Source organism: Brienomyrus brachyistius, chromosome 3 (assembly GCF_023856365.1).
Source record: "Brienomyrus brachyistius isolate T26 chromosome 3, BBRACH_0.4, whole genome shotgun sequence".
NCBI classification, from domain to species: Eukaryota; Metazoa; Chordata; class Actinopteri; order Osteoglossiformes; family Mormyridae; genus Brienomyrus; species Brienomyrus brachyistius.
In genome coordinates this window covers 1,227,417-1,248,957 of record NC_064535.1, presented here as the reverse complement: position 1 = coordinate 1,248,957, position 21,541 = coordinate 1,227,417, and the positions used below count along the sequence as shown (strand labels likewise).

The window sequence follows — 21,541 nt, the reverse complement described above, 5'->3', positions numbered from 1 at the left end:
GAGAAAGTATATGGTGTAAAAATAAATCAAATCATTAGGTGGTTGTCTAAAGTTTTTACACTACATTTTAAAGGGACATTTGATAATCCCATTGCAGCTTTTCGTACTTCTCAAGAAGTGATGCTGGACACGTTGTTTGTCTGTTCAGTTTCTGTGAAGCTTTTGAGTCCACGTTGAGAAATGGATGAGTGACCAGGGGGTAGATGTGTGCAGTGCGGCTGATTAACTTCTGCCTGCATTTCAGGTCTCAACAGAGGAACTGGGGGCGATGAAAGAGCAGGTGGCTGAAGCTCTGAGGACCACGCAGATCATGCTGAGCAGATTCAGTGGCAGGTGTGCTCACAGCCCCAATAGAACCTTCTTCTTCTTTAAAAGCAGGTTCCTTCCCTTCCGGCTGGGTTTACATGAGCATGCCTGCGTGTGTTTTTTTCCTGTTCATTGTTAGTGCAGCATTTGATGAAGTTGTGAATGGGAATCCTAAGGTAGAACAAACACAGATGACTCTTGTGCCTCTGTGTTGCAGGATGTCTGAAGAGGAGGAACAGGAAATGAAGGAGCAGCAGAAGGCGCTCCAGCAGGCGTACAGCAGTCTGTTCCAGCAGTGTGCCGAGCAGATTCCTGCAGCTGACCTGGTGAGGAAACCTCCGCTTCGGCCATTTGTGCTGGTGTCCACCGACGGCTGCATGATGCACAACTAACTGTTTTCTTTGTTTGTTTACTTCCTCCGAGCGTGACCTAATGCATGTGATGCCACATTTCTCTTGTTCCTTTCAAACAAGTGTTTAAAAATGTCAGTCCCATGGGCTGCTGCTGGACTGTGCGTTACGCTGTGGGAATTGCAAAACCGCCACGTAGTAGGTCCTCGGGAAGGAGTATGCTGTAAACATGCATAGCATGACCGTCTGCCACTCTCATCCTAACCTTTCACAGCAACAGGTGAAATCAAGGTGTAGATACACGTCTTTTTATCATCGCTGGTGATCCAAAAGTTAAAACGATGTTCTCTGTTGTGTCTATAACTAACTTTGTTTTGGCAAAATGCAGAAATACTCTGTTCACAGATGCATGGCTGCTTTTAATGTGTTCTTCACGCTGTTGAAACTCTGATACAGCCTTGCACTATTGCGTTGACAACTCTTAACATTCATGTGCCTGATTGACTGGTGAGTACATATTCAATTCTGTTTTAAGTAGTAATCAGAAACCAGTCTAACGTGAAATAGATATATTGATATATGGATATATAATACACTCAGTTTGAAGTTGAACATTCAAGGCCTTAATTTTTTTTTCCTGCAGGACTTTCAGAACATTGAAGGGATATTTGACGTAGCCAGTGGAGCCGTGTACAGTGTTTGTCGCTCAGTACAGAGTGGCCTCATTGACCAGTCTACTGGGCTTAGTCTGCTTGAGGCTCAGATGATTACATCTGGACTGATTATACCTGAATTCAGAAGGTTTGTGGATCTGGAGGAAGCTTACAAGCATAACCTGGTGGATGAAGCCACCTACCAGCAGCTACAACACTTGAACGAGGCAAACCGGTGCACCCTGAGTGCAAGGTATACTTCAGAGCCACTGCCCGTCATAGCTGCAGTGAAAGATGGGACTATTTCTGAAGAAATGGCTATTAAGATAATCGAGATCCAGCTGGCGACAGGTGGATTAAGATTAACGTACACAAGGGACGTCTTGAACCTGGAAAGTGCATTTCAGTACGGCCTGATGCCTGCTTCACTGTTTGTCAAGGTACTTGAAAGGCAAAATAACTGGAAGGACTTGATCGACCCCAACTCGGCAGAGAAGGTCTCGCTCATCCAGCTTGTGCAGAGGAGCTTCCTTCATGAAGACACTGGCCTCCGTCTGCTGCTGGTGAAGAAAGGAAGAGATGGAACCATATCTTTGAAGTCTGGTAGAGAGATCAGCATCCTGAGAGCTGTGCATGAAGGACTCATTGATCGAGAAACAATTCTCCGACTGCTGGGTGCTCAGTTGTTCGCTGGTGGCATAGTTGACCCTAAAACAGGCTTCAGATTGACTGTGGAGGAGGCCGTAGCAGAAGGCTTGATTGATCAGGACACTGCCTGTGGAGTGCTTAGCCTCCAGGTCCAGAATGGTGGCATTGTCAATCCTCACAATGGTGAAAGATTGACAATTGATGAAGCCGTGCAATGCAACTTAATGAGCTCCAGCAGTGCTCTCTTAGTCCTGGAAAGACAGAAGAGCTTTATGGGACTTCTCTGGCCACATTCTGGTGAAATCCTAACTGTGTCAACCTCTCTGCATCATGAGATGATAACCAATCAGGTTGCCTGCAAGTTGCTAAGCAACAGGCAGAAGATTGCAGCTTTTTACGTACCGGAAGTCCCCGAAGTTGTCAGCTTTGAATCTGCAGCAGAGTACGGTTTGATAAACAAATGCACGTATAACCTGCTGAAAACTGTCCAAGTCCCAGATTCATTCCCCAATATTGATGAACCGAATGACACGTTTTCCACGTGGTTGTCTTGGCGAGAACTTCAGCTCGAGGGATCCCACCAAGGTGCTGAAGATCTGCCAATGGAGGCAAAGAACGTTCTCGTTCCCTCACCATCAGAAGCAAGGAAGTTGTTTGTTTCCTACCTTATGATGAATAGCTACATGGATCCCAAATCAGGACAAAGGCTTTTAATATTTGATGGTCAATTAAATAAAATGGCTCAACTTTTTACAGAGAACATTATGGAACCCAGCCTTGAAATGCAGCACAATGCCACTAATAATGTTGATGACTCAGCCTCAAAGGGGACGTCAACAAAAGATGACACCACTGAGACGTTGACAGGTGCAGTTCTTCACCCTGACTATAGTGTGGAAGATAAAGGCTGTTTGTGTCTTAATGAAGACAGAATAGAGGAAGAACAAAGGAGCCCAGATGTGGATGAGCTCATCTTATGTCATAAAGCTAATGGGCAGTCCCAAGGTAGTTATGAAAAGCTTACAAAATCCAGGAGCTACGAGGCTGATGTCATGGAGTCTAAATCTGAACTACAGGGTCTTTCTGAAAATGCACTTGAAACCCAGAAACAAAGCATTTCTCACTCATACCAAAAAGGCGGTGAACTGAAATGTAACGCTTTTGACGATTTATATGTTTCTGAAAGCCAAACCAAACAAAATGAGAATGTAAGTCAAGCCAGACAAACAGAAATGGGAGAGACCAAAGAGGAGAAATCACCAACGTCCAGCTCAGAGGTTTGCTATGATGCGGGCTCACGCTCAACAGAAGGAGTTTTAGTAAAAACAGATTCTCATCCTGTCAGAGCACCAAATGTTCAGCTAAATGTAGACGAAAACTCAGAGTCTTTAACCAAGCATCCAGAACAATGGGCATATGGTGATGGAGTTTGGCGAGCGAAGGAGGAACAAAAATATGCTGTTCATCTCCTGAAGGCACAAGTTGAGGAAGGTGGAATTTTGGATGTCACATCTGGGAAGCGGTATGATCTCAATGCTGCCCTCAATAAAGGACTTCTAGATGAAGGAACTGCTTTGGAACTCCTAGCCTTAGAGTTACACAATGATCACGTGCCATGCAATCAAATGCACACTCTTTTGACTCTGAAAAAAGCTGTGGAAAAGGGCTCCATAACCTCAAAAGTCGCACTGCAGATCATGGAACACCAGAAACTTCTGGGGAACTTCTGTGACTCAGAATCTAAAAAATGTATCACTGTCAGTGAGGCTTTGGAGCAAGGTCTTATATCTGATGACCTAATTGAAAGGATTTTCAGATCAGACCTTTCAATTGGGGCAATAATGAATTCCATTATAAGTGATATTGAATGTGTTCAGGAAAGGCAATGTATCGACATTCTAAAAGATCCTAAAACTGAGAGTCTACCAGAAGAATGCACTGGGCCAGCGAAGTATATCTGGAAGTATGAAGATAAGACAATGCAGACCTGTGACCTTACTGATGACCTGTTGTTTGATAGAACTGAAGGAGTATATGGAACAGATGATCAGTACATCTCATTAAATATTAAGCACATGATAGCAGGTTCATGTTCTTTGGATGCTGTTAGTCAAGAAATTAAAAATAAACCAGGTGATCCATCCATTTCTGGTGAGGTAACTGAAGATCTCGCCATCGACGCAATGACTGATCAGTATGTGCATATTAAAGGATCTGAATTACAAGCATCTGTTGAAAGGAACTTATCTGACCAGTCTGTGCTGAAGGACGTGCTGGTTGAGAGCTCAGACTTTTCCATAGTCATTGATAAAGTCAAAGATGAAGATGAGACTGTTGCCACACTGTGTTGTACAGATTTTGCAGAGGCGTCTACCAAAGCGTTTGGTGTGCAGCCTGAAGAACAACATGATGGATTTGGTACATATGAGGGTGCTGACTCTTGTGTGGCTAATTCATTCATAGTCTGTAAGGAAAATAGTAACACCTTTTTTGGTTTACGAAATGGCCATCAAAATAACGATGTCAGTGAGATGTCAGACGAGAAAGACTTAATCGACTGTCCCACGGACATGGTATCGGGTGAGGAGATGCCTTCTAACCTCAAAACTGAAACATCCACTCTGAACGTTTCTGATCCTGCGGTGCCTCCACAGGTAGTTCGTGGAGAAACCGGCACAGCTGCTCTTTTACACAAACCTGGAAATACGCATCATCTAGGAACGTCTGAAGCTCAGGGGGATTTTTGTCTGACAGACTGTGCAGAACACAAGCAGTATGAGGGTGAAGGAAGTGAGAAAAGATGGGAGGACATTCCTGCAAATGTAGAGTTGGAAGACAGTGTGATGGAGTGTTCAGGATTGATCACCAAAATACCCTGGGAGTCTGAAGTATCTGATTCAGCATCAGTCATTGAAATGCTTTGCTCAACACAGACATCCGAAATTCCTCTTTCATTGCATATTACTGAAATGCTCAGTTCAGCACAGATCACTCAGACACATGGATTTATACAGGCATCTGAAAACCTTGATTTAACATCAAATGAAATGAGTTGTTCGACACAGGTATCTGAAATGCCTGTTTCATTACACATCACTGAAATGCTTGATTCATCACAGATCACTCAGCCGCAACATTTGTTACATGCATCTGAAAATCTCAGTTCGGCTCCACTCGATGAAATGTGTAGCTCAGCACAGACGTCCGAAATGCACAATACCGCTCAGATCACTGAAATGCATGGTTCATCACATGCATCTGAAAATCTCAATTCGGCTCCACTCGATGAAATGTGTAGCTCAGCACAGACGTCTGAAATGCACAATACCGTTCAGATCACTGAAATGCATGGTTCATCACATGTGTCTGAAAATCTCAATTCGGCTCCACTCGATGAAATGTGTAGCTCAGCACAGACGTCTGAAATGCACAATACCGCTCAGATCACTGAAATGCATGGTTCATCACATGCATCTGAAAATCTCAATTCAATGCCACTCGATGAAATGTGTAGCTCAGCACAGACGTCCGAAATGCACAATACCACTCAGATCACTGAAATGCATGGTTCATCACATGTTTCTGAAAATCTCAATTCAATGCCACTCGATGAAATGTGTAGCTCAGCACAGACGTCCGAAATGCACAATACCGCTCAGATCACTGAAATGCATGGTTCATCACATGCATCTGAAAATCTCAATTCAATGCCACTCGCTGAAATGCATAGCTCAGCACAGACGTCCGAAATGCACAATACCGCTCAGATCACTGAAATGCATGGTTCATCACATGCATCTGAAAATCTCAATTCAATGCCACTCGCTGAAATGCATAGCTCAGCACAGACGTCCGAAATGCACAATACCGCTCAGATCACTGAAATGCATGGTTCATCACATGCATCTGAAAATCTCAATTCAATGCCACTCGATGAAATGTGTAGCTCAGCACAGACGTCCGAAATGCACAATACCGCTCAGATCACTGAAATGCATGGTTCATCACATGTGTCTGAAAATCTCAATTCAATGCCACTCGCTGAAATGCATAGCTCAGCACAGGCATCTATGAAACCAAATGTAACTCAGATCACTGAAATGCATGGTTCATCACATGCATCTGAAAATCTCAATTCGGCTCCACTCGATGAAATGTGTAGCTCAGCACAGACGTCTGAAATGCACAATACTGCTCAGATCACTGAAATGCATGGTTCATCACATGTGTCTGAAAATCTCAATTCAATGCCACTTGCTGAAATGCATAGCTCAGCACAGACGTCTGAAATGCACAATACCGTTCAGATCACTGAAATGCATGGTTCATCACATGCATCTGAAAATCTCAATTCGGCTCCACTCGATGAAATGTGTAGCTCAGCACAGACGTCCGAAATGCACAATACCGCTCAGATCACTGAAATGCATGGTTCATCACATGTTTCTGAAAATCTCAATTCAATGCCACTCGCTGAAATGCATAGCTCAGCACAGGCATCTATGAAACACAATGTAACTCAGATCACTGAAATGCATGGTTCATCACATGCATCTGAAAATCTCAATTCGGCTCCACTCGATGAAATGTGCAGCTCAGCACAGACGTCTGAAATGCACAATACCGTTCAGATCACTGAAATGCATGGTTCATCACATGCATCTGAAAATCTCAATTCGGCTCCACTCGATGAAATGTGTAGCTCAGCACAGACGTCTGAAATGCACAATACCGCTCAGATCACTGAAATGCATGGTTCATCACATGTTTCTGAAAATCTCAATTCAATGCCACTCGCTGAAATGCATAGCTCAGCACAGGCATCTATGAAGCACAATGTAACTCAGATCACTGAAATGGGTAATTCAGCAGGTGTACTTAACTTAGTAGTAATGGACAAAAACATAGTCCCTGCCGAAAGAAGTGTTTTCATATCTGATGAGACTTCATTACATAATTTGAATGATAAGATGTTTCAGAGACATACTTCAATAGTTAAAACATCCACCCTAAATGAGGAAACAAGCATGATGGACAGCGACCCAGACTGTGGGCACAGTAACACCCCCGAAAAGGTTCATCCTTCGGCATCTGAAGTCATTGCAAACCAATGGGAAGGTACCTTTGTGAAGGCAATTTATGGGAGTGAAGCAGAGAATGCTGGAGGCCTGCTAGGTGTGGCATCTGAGATGGTCCTCAAAGTGGAGACAGAACCTGAAGCTGGGTGTGGTGGGAAAAGCATGGTGTCCATGGACAGTGGTCAGTCAGCGTCTGGTGTTGCTGCACACGAACATTCAGGGGAATATTTGTCAGCAAAAAGCTGTCATTTAACATCGCCATGTGAACATGTGCCTATTTTGGGAACTGAAGCCTCCAGAAAGGTAATATATCAGAAACAAGATTCCATTGAATTTGATACTGGAGATGGAATCCCTGCTTCAGAATTGTATATAACTTTTGAAAATCAATTGGATGAAAATATTCTGGGGGAATTTTCTGTAGATTCAGAAAAGAACTCAAAACTGTTGGATCATTCAGCTATTAAAACAGTCCTTTGTGTGGAAACAAGCAGATTGGATCACGATGGGCGAAACCAGGTGACTGACTTTTGTGATGATGCTGCTGTAACTCCACGTGATGAAACCTCACCACGCTCTCAGGACTTGTTGAGAAGCAGTCTGTTTGAACAGGGGAAAATGGCGTCAAAAGGCCTGGATGCCAATAGGCTACAGAACTTGGACACTAAGGATGCTAGTCCCATAAGGTCGATGTCAGACGTCGATGGAAACCTCCAAAAGAATTCAAGTTCCTTTTCTGAAGAGAGAGAATCAATTTTTGATGAATGGTCAGAGCCTCATAGTGACTCATCAAGACAGGGGGTTCTGTGGTTGGATCAGTACCAGCTACTTGGAAACCATGAACAAATTTCATGTAAAGGAGCTCATCTTGAGGGAACACCAGAGCAGGAGCAGATTGCTTCTGAGATGTTGATCATTAAGGCTGATGAGCTTCTGGCTCTCCATAATGTAGAGAGTTCCTGTCAGGAGGCTGGTCATGAGCAGGTGCTTAGCAATGATCAAACAAACGTCCTTAAGACCCCTGAAGATACTTCCCATTTGGGGTCTTTCCCCTCGGCCATCACTTTTCGGCAATCAGGTGACCGTGAATCAGCTGAAAGTGCCGAAGACCACGACAAAACAATATACAAGGTAAGAAAAACCAGTCTTGTGTAAAACTTATTTCAGAAATACTTGGTGGTTTGTCTGAACCAGTTGTGAAACAGTGACAAATTTAACACAATTTTTGTTTGTCAGTTGCAGTACTCCACTCAAAATTATTTGGAACTTGTGGGCAGACTTCAGGATCATGCAGATGTTATTGAGGATATTAAGAATGACTTTGAGAGTCAAGGCCTTTTGAGCAATAGTATGGAGGGATTGCAGAATCAGCTGGAGGAAACTACGGTCAGTAATTTTCATATCAGTAGAAGCAGTTTTTCTCTCCTTAGCCTCATCTCTGCCCCACGGTTAAGCATCTTTGCATGTGTAGGTGCTTCGCTCTCCTTCATGCCTGGCCGGTGCTGACGGAAGCCACACTCTCTCTTTCCAGTCACTAGACACACAGCTTTCTGCTTTGGCTGACACCCTTGCTACAGATCTGGGTGCCGCCGGAAGTATGTTAAAGGCTTCTGATGGAAACGTTCCTGAACAGATCCGCCGCGATCTGGCTGCAGCGCTCCAAGACGTGCAGCTCAGGTTTTCCGACATTCGTGAAATGTGTGCAACAAGAAGCGAAGCTATAGTGCAGAACATCGAGGCAGGAAAGGTCAGTGCCCCAGACTCCGCTTCTGGCTTCAAGTGTCACATATATTTCTGCTTTTGTAAATTCTTAAATTTTGAAGGAACTGGAATGAAAAGAATTATTTTCCACTTTGTTTTGGTGGGTTCAAGCATCAATCTAAAATATATATTTCTTGTGTAGTTGCATTTAGAGTCTTCATTCCAAGATCTTATAAGATACCTTCAAAAGATTTCAGTGTCTATTGATCAGACGTCTGAGACAGTCTCCAGACTGGGTATTATGAACATGGATGACTTGGATAAGATAAAGGAACAGATTCAGCAAATCAAGGTACATCGTTCTGAAATGGCAAGATTTCTAGATTAGTTGTACCGTTGGCACAAGTTCTTTTTAAAGCCCAATTTTAAGGTCTGTTGAAGTGTATATCACTTTCTTGCAAATAATATGGAAACTGACTGCATTGTAATATGCTGGTGTACTGCTGCTGGAAACTAGAATTTCCCAGAGGAACCTTCCCGAGGGATTAATAAAGTTCTATCTATCTATCTATCTATCTATCTATCTATCTATCTATCTATCTATCTATCTATCTATCTATCTATCTATCTATCTATCTATCTATCTATCTATCTATCTATCTATCTATCTATCTATCTATCTATCTATCTATCTATCTATCACGCTTTATTAATTATTTTGTGATATTGTATTGAAGGACATGGAGGAGAACCAGTCCGTGACTCGCCAGCAGCTGGAGGACATTGCTTTTGAGGTCCAGTACTTCATATCAGAAAATACCCAATACCTGAGTCCCTCTCAGAGTAGAAATCTGCTCCAGTCTCTCAGCGCCACCCAGAGGGCATTTAAGGACCTGATGGAGAAGGTTTCCACTCAGCGGCACACTCTTGATCTCCATCTGGAGATTAGGGTGGACGAGAGTCAGCTGAAGGTTTGAAGAGCGAAGGCCCCTGCTTGTCCGTGTGCTTCGAATTGTTGATGAGATGTTTGGCTTTATGTCAGATCATTTGCCCCTGGGAGAGGCTCTCCAATGTAGGCTTAAGGATGTGTGGGCATAAAGCCACCATCAATCTCATATGCATATCTTTACTTATTGTTCACTGAAGTGTGTTAGTAATGTTAATATATATATACACACATACACACACATAGTGCATAACTTTGAGATGTTTGTTTTTTCGAAACAATGATGATAACACTGCATGTGTTTTTTAAACGAAACCTTAAAAAAGACAAAACTGCTATTTTCTGCCGGTGAAACACTAACCCTCTCTGATCATGTTCATGTTCTTTCAGGCTGTGAGACACTCAGTTTGCTCTGAAATCTAACTGCAGTTGAGGGAACTTGTCTGGCCTGTGCATGGACTTGGCACATTGGCAGAATTAACACACAGGCCCTACCACCCCCTCTGTCACTCTCCTGCCTCCCGCGGGGCTCCACCCATGGGCCTGAGGACGGCCAGCATGTTTACAGCATACTCTGGGCATTGTGGCGGTGGCGTGTTCTTGTCAGATGGTGCGGACACATGGAGGGCCTTTACAAAGTGTCTTTTTCTCACATAGAGTGCTGTGGAGAAACAAAAGGACTACATGCAGAAGCTGCAAGAGGTGTGTAACAGCCTGACCCACGTGGAGAACAAGCTCATCGGCCAGCAGCAACTGGCTGGGCGTGGAGACGCCGTGGACGTGCAGCAGTATCAGCAGGCCCATCAGGTTGGTGCTTCTGCTTACCTCAGACTCCGGCGATGGTTCATTTCATGCCACGATCGTACAGCGTGACTTCATCTGCAGCGATGGTCGTTGTCTCTCTTAATCCCTGGAATTGTGTTGATTTTTCTGCAGTCCTTGCTGGAGGATGTCCAGGGAAACGCCGATACCCTCACTGAGGTCATCGGCAGCACCAAGAAGTTCCTGGAGGAGAACCGGAACCATCTGAACCCTGAGCAGATTGCTGCCATCGAGGGCAAGCTGGAGGAGGCCAGGAGGAAGTCTGAGCTACTGAGAAACCGAGCTGAGGACTCCAGGAAGGACCTACAGAAGGTCATGACCACTGCTATTAAGCAAGAGACCGCAAAGGTAAAGAGAGTTTGTTTGGTCTGATATTACAATAGGAAATAACCCTAATTTTTATTGCACTTGTCCTTATAAACAGTGTTAGAAGAAGCAGAGAATTATATTGGTAAACTAGTTCCTTGTATGACTTCCAGGTTGCAGCAGTAGAGCAGCTGCAAGAGAGCAAAACCAAAATCGAAGGTCTCTTAGACTGGATATCCAATATTGGGAAGGACAAGGAAAAGAATGAGATAGGCACGCAGAACGGGAACCCGCTGCTGGAAATGGAGACGAACACGCTGAGCAGTGAGGACGACGCCAATGGGAACATCTCCATGGTGGACGGGGGGGAGGAGAACAGCCACGAGATGGACTTGGACAAGCAGCTTGACAGAGTCAAGGTGGCCGTTGGGTCTGCTTGGTTATTTACCCAGTTAGTGTCTACCCAAGCTTAGCTTGTCCCCACAACCCTGACTGGGATGAGCAGTCAGAAAATGGATGGATGGACATCTGCTCTGGGATGTAACTTTTATGGGGAAAGAGCAGTAGATTGATTAATTGCTACTTTATGTCTTGATGAACCTGGGTTCGAGTCTCCGCCTGGGTCACATGTGTGTGGAGTTTGCATGTTCTCCCCATGTCGTCGTGGGGTTTCCTCCGGGTACTCCGGTTTCCCCCCCACAGTCCAAAAACATGCTGAGGCTAATTGGACTTGCTAAATTGCCCATAGGAGTGCGTGTGAGAGTGAATGGTGTGTGAGTGTGCCCTGCGATGGGCTGACCCCCCATCCTGGGTTGTTCCCTGCCTCGTGCCCATTGCTTCCGGGATAGGCTCCGGACCCCCCGCGACCCAGTAGGATAAGCGGTTTGGAAAATGGATGGATGGATGGATGTCTTGATGATCTTCTGCAGAGCATTTGAGTCTCGATTCAGAGCTAGTTCGATGCTTTAAGTCTTCCTCTGTCTGAAATCTCCCTTTGGCCCTGGATTCCGTGCTGATCTGCTCACTCAAATCCTGACTTCCCATCCTGCAGGCCCATCACCATGAAATCCTGTCTCAGCAGCAGGATCTGATCATTGCCACCCAGTCGGCACAGGCCGTGCTGGACCGGCAGGGCCAGGTCCTGTCCCCGGGGGAGAGGGCAAAGCTGCAGGGTGACGTCCAGGAGCTGCGCTCCCGCTACGACACATCCCTGGCGCGGGCCGAACTGCAGATGAAGCAGGTTCAGGCTGCACAGGAGGAGATGCGTCAGTTTCGGGATGACTGCGCCGAGTTCGAGACCTGGCTGGAGGAGGCCGAAGTGGCCGCCCGTGAACTTGGGGAGCCGACTGGCCGGCTGGATGTCCTGTGTGAGAAGCTGACACAGCAGAAGAGCTTTTCCGAAGATGTCATCTCACACAAAGGGGACCTGCGCTTCATCACCATCTCCGGGCAGAAGGTTCTGGATACTGCCAAGGCCTGCGGCCAGGTGCACCCTGGCGGGATGGAGGTGGACACGTCGGGGGCCTGCGCCGCCGTCAAGGAGAGGCTGGACACGGTGGCCGGCCGCTACAAGGCTTTGCACTCAGAGGTATGCTGGCTGTGTGGGCGTAGGCACGTCAATCATGGTGTCACACGAACGTCAGGAGACCTCAGCACTGTGATGAACCTGATACCACTGCATCACAGTGGTAAACTTATGAGGTGCTGAGCCGATTCGCAATGCTGCATTTATGCAAAAGCAATTCACCAATAATGAGCCAGTTTTGCAAGTTTAGCTACACGTGCAGGTTTATTTATGGTGCTGGAAATTAACTTGGCCACTGGGTGGCGACATTTCTTTAAAAACTGCAGTTTTTTCTCGCCGATGGGTTTGTCTGGTTGATTTTCCAGTTATCATATCTGTATGAAAGTAGACCGAAGTACATCCAACCCTAAGAATCAAACCTCATTTGGAAAAGCTGAATATTGACCTGAACATTCTAGACCAGACCCATATACCAGCTTGGGAAACTGAAGGTCATCTTGAACTTGACTAAAAACCAGAAGTCTCAGGCTCAGCCTACCACCTTCCGTACGCAGCCACGGGACTTTGGGGGAAGGTTTCCACCTCACGTCCCCTTATATACGGATGTCAAGTCTCGGTTACAGGCACAGTTAACCAGCTGAACACTGGTACCCGAAGTCTAGGGGAAAGTTCTGCTCTTATGACAGAATCCTGTGCCCCTCTGTTAGCTTTCCATTTTATTGAGAGTAAACAGCAGAAGGTTATTTACTTTTAACTGGCTCAAAGGCTTGATTGCAAGCTCTGGATATAGATGGATAATCCCGTGGCTGTATAAAGTTTAATTTGTCAGTCCTGTATGCATATCAGGGAATGAGCCAACAGGCACCACTGGCAAGAATGCCCTAAACTCAGATACACTGCAGTGTTTAATACCGCCGTCAGATCTTAAGCCTCAACTCTTTTGTCATATAATGACAAAAGCTGAATGGGATAAATATATTAATAACATATTTTACGAAATTGGTCCAGTTTTTGGATAGATGGCAAAAGTTAACCTTAAAACCTGGTGGAATATTTTATAATTATTTCTGAAGATTTCACTGTTGTGGTTGTTCAGTCCATTTTTATATCCATAGATTCTCGCCATGAATGTAGCCCTAGTGGCCGGCATTACGTCAGCACAACTAAGTACCTAACTAAGTAAGGCGGACAGTGCTGCAGAAATCACCCCTGCCCTTGTGCTTTCAGTGTAACCAGCTTGGCAGCAACCTGAAAGACGTGGTGGAGAAGTTCGGGCAGTACCAGGGAGCGAGCAGCGGCCTCCTGGCGTGGCTGGGCAGCTCGGAGGAGGCGGCTCGCAAGCTGCAGTCCGAGCCCATCGGCGCCGACCCGCAGACGCTGCAGCGGCAGCTGGAGGAGACCAAGGCAGGCGTGCCGGCGCCGCCGTTGGCTGGAGCGCCCCCGCACAGCCGTCACTCAGCTTACACACCCCCCGGACCCCCCCATCACATGCCTGCAGCCTGACTTTGCCTTATAAAGTCCCTCCTCCTCATGAGCCTCTATTTATAGGCATGTTCTGCCCTGAGCCTGTAGCGCCGGCATCCCGATGTAACGGCTCTGCCCAGCCTCATGTGCCGCTGACAGCCTCCCAGTTTCGCTATTTGGATGGGGGGGGTTTCAAAGTGCTCTGTTCTGCTTCTCTGTGATTCACCCTGATCGAATTCCTCCCAGACACACACATATGGGATAGGAACCAATCCGTATCAGGTTACATCTTCTTGGGAATTTGCGATGATGGGTTGAATCAGGCGATGGAACAGAAAGGCTTTGTGTCTCTGATAATATGATTCCCCTTTAGATCCTGGGACATGTCTATCAAGAACTGAGTGAACGTCCTGGATTTATTGCGGGGGACTTCCCTTCGGAAGGGGATTCCCTTTGGCTGCCCAGTACATACTGCATTATCTTGCACATTGGATATATTATATTTTATTTTTCTCATTGATGCGGTGGGATTTGAACCCTCAGCTTTTTAAACACGAGCATGATAGTCTTTATAAGAATAAAGAATAAGATTATATGTAAAACCATAAAATTCTGGACATAATTTGGGTGGCTGTGGTGTCCCATTACAGAGCTCATCACACCAGTAAACCTGTTATTCGTGTGGCTTCCATTCCCTATCTAACCTTCTGGGGGCGCTGTGCCCTTATCGTCCTCAGGCCCTGCAGGGACAGACCTCCGGACGCCAGGCTGCTATGGAGACCCTGCGCAAGGTGACCGATGCCCTGATCACGGCTGAAGGTGGCCTGCTGACCAACCAGGACGAGATCCAGGAAACCGTGGGTGAGGAAAAAATGCCAGTGAAGCCATTTCCATGGATGGTACCAGATTTTCTGCTATTCAAAAGGATGTGTGTGACAATGCGGAATAAAATGGCTTTGCTTTATGTTGTTGTGTCCAGTGTCACATTTTCATTAAAAGATCTATAGCATAATGAAGAATAAAGCACTGACCTCACTTCCTGTGACAACCGCCCTCTAGAGGACATGGCAGAGAGGTACGACAACCTTTCCAAGTCTGTGAACGACCGTCATGAAAAGCTGCAGGTGACGCTGACACGGTCCCTCAGCGTCCAGGACGGGCTGGATGAGATGGTGACATGGATGGAGAACGTGGAGAAGAACCTAGGGCAGAGTGACCCCCCAGCCCTGAACTCCACCGCCATGCGGGACTTGCTCAGCAAGGAGGCGGTAAGCGTGGGGATTGGCGAGCAGTACATGATCAGGTTTGACCTGCTGTATGTCATCGTAACATGCACACTTAACGTTCAGAGTTTGGTCATTTCCTCCTGTTCTGTAGTGCGAGTCCCAACAGGTGGCGCTGTTCCTTATTACCCCATGTGTCTGTCATGTCGCCAGGCCATGGAGCAGGACATGTCGAGTCGTCAGAGCAGCATCTCGGCAATGAAGTCCAAAGTGAAGAAGTTCATTGAGACGGCAGAGCCATCAGCGGCAGTGGCTCTCCAAGCCAAGATGGACACCCTGTCTCGACGTTTCACCGACGCCTGTGAGAAACACAAGAAAAGGGTGAACAAGCTGGAGGGGATCAGGGACAAGGTGGAACTTTTTGAGAAGACCTCGGAGAAGGTGCAGCAGTTTGTGGCCAAGCGCTCGCTGGACCTGTCTGAGACAGAGGGGCCCGAAACCAACGTGAATGAGCTCTCCCAGATGATGGAGGTAGGACTGTGGCCATTTAGCCTCGGGTGACAGGTACACTTTTCAGTTGTAACACATCCATAAAGTACTCCGTGCTTCTGCAGGAGACCCACACAGAGCTTTTGGAGCACACCAGGGACATTGAAATGTTGAAGCAGCTGTCCACTGAGTTGATGGACATGGGCTCAGAGACCAGCAAAGCTCAGATCCAGGGCAAACTGGAAACACTATCCAACAGCTTTGAGGCTTTCAAAGAGACTGTGAAAGAGAAGTGAGTAACACAAACGCATGTGGGAGATGAGGTGGGGGACTTTTGTTGGACCTTTGAGACACAATAGTAACTGTATTACTGTGCAAGACTGCCCCTCATCCTGTTTTCTAGGGTTTAAGTGCAGACTGTTCCTCTTCTAGTAAAAAAAAATCTATTTTTAAATAAATTTTTAAGTTTTGACTTTGATAAGATGTGTATCTGTGTCAAAGAGGAAGTCCATGCGCTAACTTCACATTGAAACCTGTCCAAAATACACCCTGTATGTTGCTTGGAGACACAGACAGACAGACAGAGACACAGAAGGACGTCCTCGTTGACGTTGATGTCTGCCCTGCTTTCAGGGAGGCTGAGGTGTCCTCCTGGCAGGATCAGCTCGGTGAGTTTAAGTCGGCTGCAGGAGCCCTCTGGAAGTGGATTGAGGAGTCCAGGGGGAAGGTGCCCCTCACCCAGATCTCCTGCAGCGAGGAGAGCCTGACCAAGGACCTGCAAACAGTCACCGTGAGTCAGAACTCGCCGCTGGGCTGGGGCGGGGGGCGTAATGGGGGCGTAATGGGGGCGTAATGACCTGTCCCTAGTGCTGACTCAAGTCACAGTCAGTATTTTATTGCTGTCCGCAGCGCTATGATCCATGGGTCAGACACTGAGATGGAAACACCGACTCGCTGGTCATGGAAAAAATGGTAACAAACAGAATATAAATATAAAAGTAATTTAACCACAAACATGTTTAAACATTAAAAAAAATGCAATTAAAATGCAGTGTAAGAAATACAATAAAATAATATATCTCTATAGTTTTATTTATCGTATTCTATTTTCCCCAAAGCTGAACGTGCTCAGAGCTGTCCCGAACCTCGGTCACCACCGAGCGATTAAAAAGGGAATTCCTCAGACCCGTGAATTTGGCCGATGCGGGAGCTGAGCTCATACGTGAGCTCGCCGCAAACCCGCCATGTTTACAGTGGTATGGTGAAACCTAGACACTCGTTAGCACAGGGAATAAAAGACCCCCCCGCCCCCCACCCCCCCACCCCAAGTGAAGCGCTGGTGTTTTGAAGTGCCGTGCAGATCTAGTGAGGAGTGGATGTGTGTTACCAGGAGATGAAGGTGATGTGGGGGGCAATGCGGGGGCGTAAATCACAGCTCACAAAAACCTCCATTTAGACAGGCGGCACTGAGATGAAAATCGTCAGACATGGAAAGAAGCTGTAATAAACAAGCCTGACATGGAAGTGGAGAAGGTCTTCTCCCGTTACAGAACGAGAAGGCTGCCCTAGAGGGGGCAGCTTTGCATTTGGGAGCTCGTTCCGTGTGAGCGTGGACAAGAACATCGAGCCTTCAGCTCAGACCCCCTTCCACCATGATGCTGTTATTCCCTCCGTGCTGGGGCTGAGTCTGGTCTGACTGTAAACTCTCTAACGGGCCTGTGTACGTTCTCTCCTAGGCCTTGCTGGGGCTGAGTCTGGTCTGACTGTAAACTCTCTAACGGGCCTGTGTACGTTCTCTCCTAGGCCTTGCTGGATGAGTCTGGTCTGACTGTAAACTCTCTAACGGGCCTGTGTACGTTGTCTCATAGCCCTTGCTGGATGAGTCTGCTCTGACTGTAAACTCTCTAACGGGCCTGTGTACGTTCTCTCCTAGGCCTTGCTGGGGCTGAGATTGGTCTGACTGTAAACTCTCTAACGGGCCTGTGTATGTTCTCTCCTAGGCCTTGCTGGATGAGTCTGGTCTGACTGTAAACTCTCTAACGGGCCTGTGTACGTTCTCTCCTAGGCCTTGCTGGATGAGTCTGGTCTGACTGTAAACTCTCTAACAGGCCTGTGTACGTTCTCTCCTAGGCCTTGCTGGGGCTGAGATTGGTCTGACTGTAAACTCTCTAACGGGCCTGTGTACGTTGTCTCATAGGCCTTGCTGGATGAGTCTGCTCTGACTGTAAACTCTCTAACGGGCCTGTGTACGTTGTCTCATAGGCCTTGCTGGATGAGTCTGCTCTGACTGTAAACTCTCTAACGGGCCTGTGTACGTTCTCTCCTAGGCCTTGCTGGATGAGTCTGGTCTGACTGTAAACTCTCTAACGGGCCTGTGTACGTTCTCTCCTAGGCCTTGCTGGATGAGTCTGGTCTGACTGTAAACTCTCTAACAGGCCTGTGTACGTTCTCTCCTAGGCCTTGCTGGGGCTGAGATTGGTCTGACTGTAAACTCTCTAACGGGCCTGTGTACGTTGTCTCATAGGCCTTGCTGGATGAGTCTGCTCTGACTGTAAACTCTCTAACGGGCCTGTGTACGTTCTCTCCTAGGCCTTGCTGGGGCTGAGATTGGTCTGACTGTAAACTCTCTAACAGGCCTGTGTACGTTCTCTCCTAGGCCTTGCTGGGGCTGAGATTGGTCTGACTGTAAACTCTCTAACAAGCCTGTGTACGTTCTCTCCTAGGCCTTGCTGGGGCTGAGATTGGTCTGACTGTAAACTCTCTAACGGGCCTGTGTACGTTCTCTCCTAGGCCTTGCTGGATGAGTCTGGTCTGACTGTAAACTCTCTAACGGGCCTGTGTACGTTCTCTCCTAGGCCTTGCTGGATGAGTCTGGTCTGAATGTAAACTCTTTAACGGGCCTGTGTACGTTCTCTCCTAGGCCTTGCTGGGGCTGAGATTGGTCTGACTGTAAACTATCTAACGGGCCTGTGTACGTTCTCTCCTAGGCCTTGCTGGATGAGTCTGGTCTGACTGTAAACTCTCTAACGGGCCTGTGTACGTTCTCTCCTAGGCCTTGCTGGATGAGTCTGGTCTGACTGTAAACTCTCTAACGGGCCTGTGTACGTTCTCTCCTAGGCCTTGCTGGATGAGTCTGGTCTGACTGTAAACTCTCTAACGGGCCTGTGTACGTTGTCTCATAGGCCTTGCTGGATGAGTCTGCTCTGACTGTAAACTCTCTAACGGGCCTGTGTACGTTCTCTCCTAGGCCTTGCTGGGGCTGAGATTGGTCTGACTGTAAACTCTCTAACGGGCCTGTGTATGTTCTCTCCTAGGCCTTGCTGGATGAGTCTGGTCTGACTGTAAACTCTCTAACGGGCCTGTGTACGTTCTCTCCTAGGCCTTGCTGGATGAGTCTGGTCTGACTGTAAACTCTCTAACAGGCCTGTGTACGTTCTCTCCTAGGCCTTGCTGGGGCTGAGATTGGTCTGACTGTAAACTCTCTAACGGGCCTGTGTACGTTGTCTCATAGGCCTTGCTGGATGAGTCTGCTCTGACTGTAAACTCTCTAACGGGCCTGTGTACGTTCTCTCCTAGGCCTTGCTGGGGCTGAGATTGGTCTGACTGTAAACTCTCTAACAGGCCTGTGTACGTTCTCTCCTAGGCCTTGCTGGGGCTGAGATTGGTCTGACTGTAAACTCTCTAACAAGCCTGTGTACGTTCTCTCCTAGGCCTTGCTGGGGCTGAGATTGGTCTGACTGTAAACTCTCTAACGGGCCTGTGTACGTTCTCTCCTAGGCCTTGCTGGATGAGTCTGGTCTGACTGTAAACTCTCTAACGGGCCTGTGTACGTTCTCTCCTAGGCCTTGCTGGATGAGTCTGGTCTGACTGTAAACTCTTTAACGGGCCTGTGTACGTTCTCTCCTAGGCCTTGCTGGGGCTGAGATTGGTCTGACTGTAAACTCTCTAACGGGCCTGTGTACGTTCTCTCCTAGGCCTTGCTGGATGAGTCTGGTCTGACTGTAAACTCTCTAACGGGCCTGTGTACGTTCTCTCCTAGGCCTTGCTGGATGAGTCTGGTCTGACTGTAAACTCTCTAACAGGCCTGTGTACGTTCTCTCCTAGGCCTTGCTGGGGCTGAGATTGGTCTGACTGTAAACTCTCTAACGGGCCTGTGTACGTTCTCTCCTAGGCCTTGCTGGATGAGTCTGGTCTGACTGTAAACTCTCTAACGGGCCTGTGTACGTTCTCTCCTAGGCCTTGCTGGGGCTGAGATTGGTCTGACTGTAAACTCTCTAACGGGCCTGTGTACGTTCTCTCCTAGGCCTTGCTGGATGAGTCTGGTCTGACTGTAAACTCTCTAACGGGCCTGTGTACGTTCTCTCCTAGGCCTTGCTGGATGAGTCTGGTCTGACTGTAAACTCTCTAACGGGCCTGTGTACGTTCTCTCCTAGGCCTTGCTGGGGCTGAGATTGGTCTGACTGTAAACTCTCTAACGGGCCTGTGTACGTTCTCTCCTAGGCCTTGCTGGATGAGTCTGGTCTGACTGTAAACTCTCTAACGGGCCTGTGTACGTTCTCTCCTAGGCCTTGCTGGATGAGTCTGGTCTGACTGTAAACTCTCTAATGGGCCTGTGTACGTTCTCTCCTAGGCCTTGCTGGATGAGTGGGCTTCTAAGGCAGCTGCCGTGCAGGATGTTAACAGCAAAGGTTCCACACTCTGTAGCCTTATCAGCGCTCTGACATCTCCTGCCAAAACAAAGACGTCGCACAAGTCAGGTACACTTGTCAGCAGGCTTCCTGTAAATTCTGGATACAAAACTACACACACTAAGCATCTTTATGATTTTTTTCCTGTCTTGTTTTTGTAGGATGTGCTGTTATGAATGGTTCAGGCTCTCATGCTTATCTGACCAACAAAGGTAAAAAACAAAAAAGCGTAATGGATTATGCTTCTTGGGAACAAGCTAGGACCACGTAGCGAGGGCTAATAGTAGATTAATCATAGTTTTGTGGTACTTGTAGTAGGATTACTTGAATATATGCTCTTTTGATAGATAATGAATGAACATATGCAGATACTGAATGGTTCTAATGCCAGCCTGACATGCCGCTATAATGCCGTATCAACAGAAACCTGGGAATTTAGTATCACCTGAGATCTGTGACTGTATGCGGTCGTCTCTCGGACGATAGCGGGTGCTGGGACTGGTTTTTACATTCTGGCCAAGACATTTATCACCACATCTGCACCAGGAATTGTTTTTTGTTTATCCCCTTCACAGAGCTCATGGCTGTAGGGCAGGACCTCTCACGCGTGAACGATGGGTACCAGAGCCTTGGCGAACTTCTCAAGGCCCGGGCCAATGAGCTGAATGGAGTGCTGCTGCAGGTTCGAGAGGCACGAGAGGATGTGGGCTCCGTCTTGAAGTGCCTGGAGGAGATGAAGAACACGGCAGCCAGCTGGGACCCCGTGTCGGCCGACAGGAACTCCATGAGGACCCAGATGGAGCAGCAGAAGGTACCAGACAAGTCGGTCCTTAGTCATAGACATGGAATTTTCTAGATTCAAGATTGAGTCTTTGCACTCCCTATGGCTATGAGGGATTGTTTGAAGATGTCATCTTTGATATCATGCCTGTAGAACGGGATGTACCCTTAATCTCTCTTAGGCCTTTGAAGAAAGCATGAAAGTGAACAAGGAGAAGGTTCAGAAGCTAAGAGGGAAGCTGCTGAAGCTGATCGAGGATCATCCCGATTCTGCTGAAGTGGCGAAGTGGAAGCAGACCCTGAATCAGATCGGTGAGCTCTTTCTGCAACCCTGAGCCTGATGCCAGAATATTATGGAGGAGTCATTGGACATAAACACGGTGACATACATCCTGCAGAAACCTCTAGAAATCATCTCAAACTGATGGTGTGCTGTGATTGAAATGCAGGAGGGCGAGGAGGTTGTGTGTGTGTGTGTGTGTGTGTGTGTGTTTTTGTCTCCACGATGTGGTAGAACCTGTTACGTTTTAGCTTGAGAGGAAATTTTTCAGGTCCCTACAAT

General features: G+C 47.1%; 1 protein-coding gene across 13 annotated transcripts in view; it reads left to right on the top strand.

The window, feature by feature from the left end:
• dst (dystonin) overlaps positions 1 to 21,541 on the top strand; it is a 128,759-nt gene that overhangs the window by 67,933 nt on the left and 39,285 nt on the right. For 12 of the 13 annotated variants that reach the window (XM_049007802.1, XM_049007803.1, XM_049007799.1 and 9 more), the window contains 21 exons: positions 245 to 333; positions 524 to 632; positions 1,300 to 8,166; positions 8,272 to 8,421; positions 8,567 to 8,782; positions 8,939 to 9,088; positions 9,474 to 9,707; positions 10,340 to 10,489; positions 10,619 to 10,852; positions 10,984 to 11,229; positions 11,862 to 12,398; positions 13,563 to 13,739; positions 14,537 to 14,660; positions 14,859 to 15,067; positions 15,236 to 15,553; positions 15,637 to 15,803; positions 16,145 to 16,301; positions 20,142 to 20,268; positions 20,361 to 20,411; positions 20,775 to 21,010; positions 21,162 to 21,291. In XM_049007802.1, coding sequence (XP_048863759.1) covers positions 245 to 333; positions 524 to 632; positions 1,300 to 8,166; positions 8,272 to 8,421; positions 8,567 to 8,782; positions 8,939 to 9,088; positions 9,474 to 9,707; positions 10,340 to 10,489; positions 10,619 to 10,852; positions 10,984 to 11,229; positions 11,862 to 12,398; positions 13,563 to 13,739; positions 14,537 to 14,660; positions 14,859 to 15,067; positions 15,236 to 15,553; positions 15,637 to 15,803; positions 16,145 to 16,301; positions 20,142 to 20,268; positions 20,361 to 20,411; positions 20,775 to 21,010; positions 21,162 to 21,291 — 10,678 coding nt within the window. The remainder of the gene's footprint in view (positions 1 to 244; positions 334 to 523; positions 633 to 1,299; positions 8,167 to 8,271; positions 8,422 to 8,566; positions 8,783 to 8,938; positions 9,089 to 9,473; positions 9,708 to 10,339; positions 10,490 to 10,618; positions 10,853 to 10,983; positions 11,230 to 11,861; positions 12,399 to 13,562; positions 13,740 to 14,536; positions 14,661 to 14,858; positions 15,068 to 15,235; positions 15,554 to 15,636; positions 15,804 to 16,144; positions 16,302 to 20,141; positions 20,269 to 20,360; positions 20,412 to 20,774; positions 21,011 to 21,161; positions 21,292 to 21,541) is intronic. The other variant, XM_049007798.1, reaches the window with a different exon arrangement.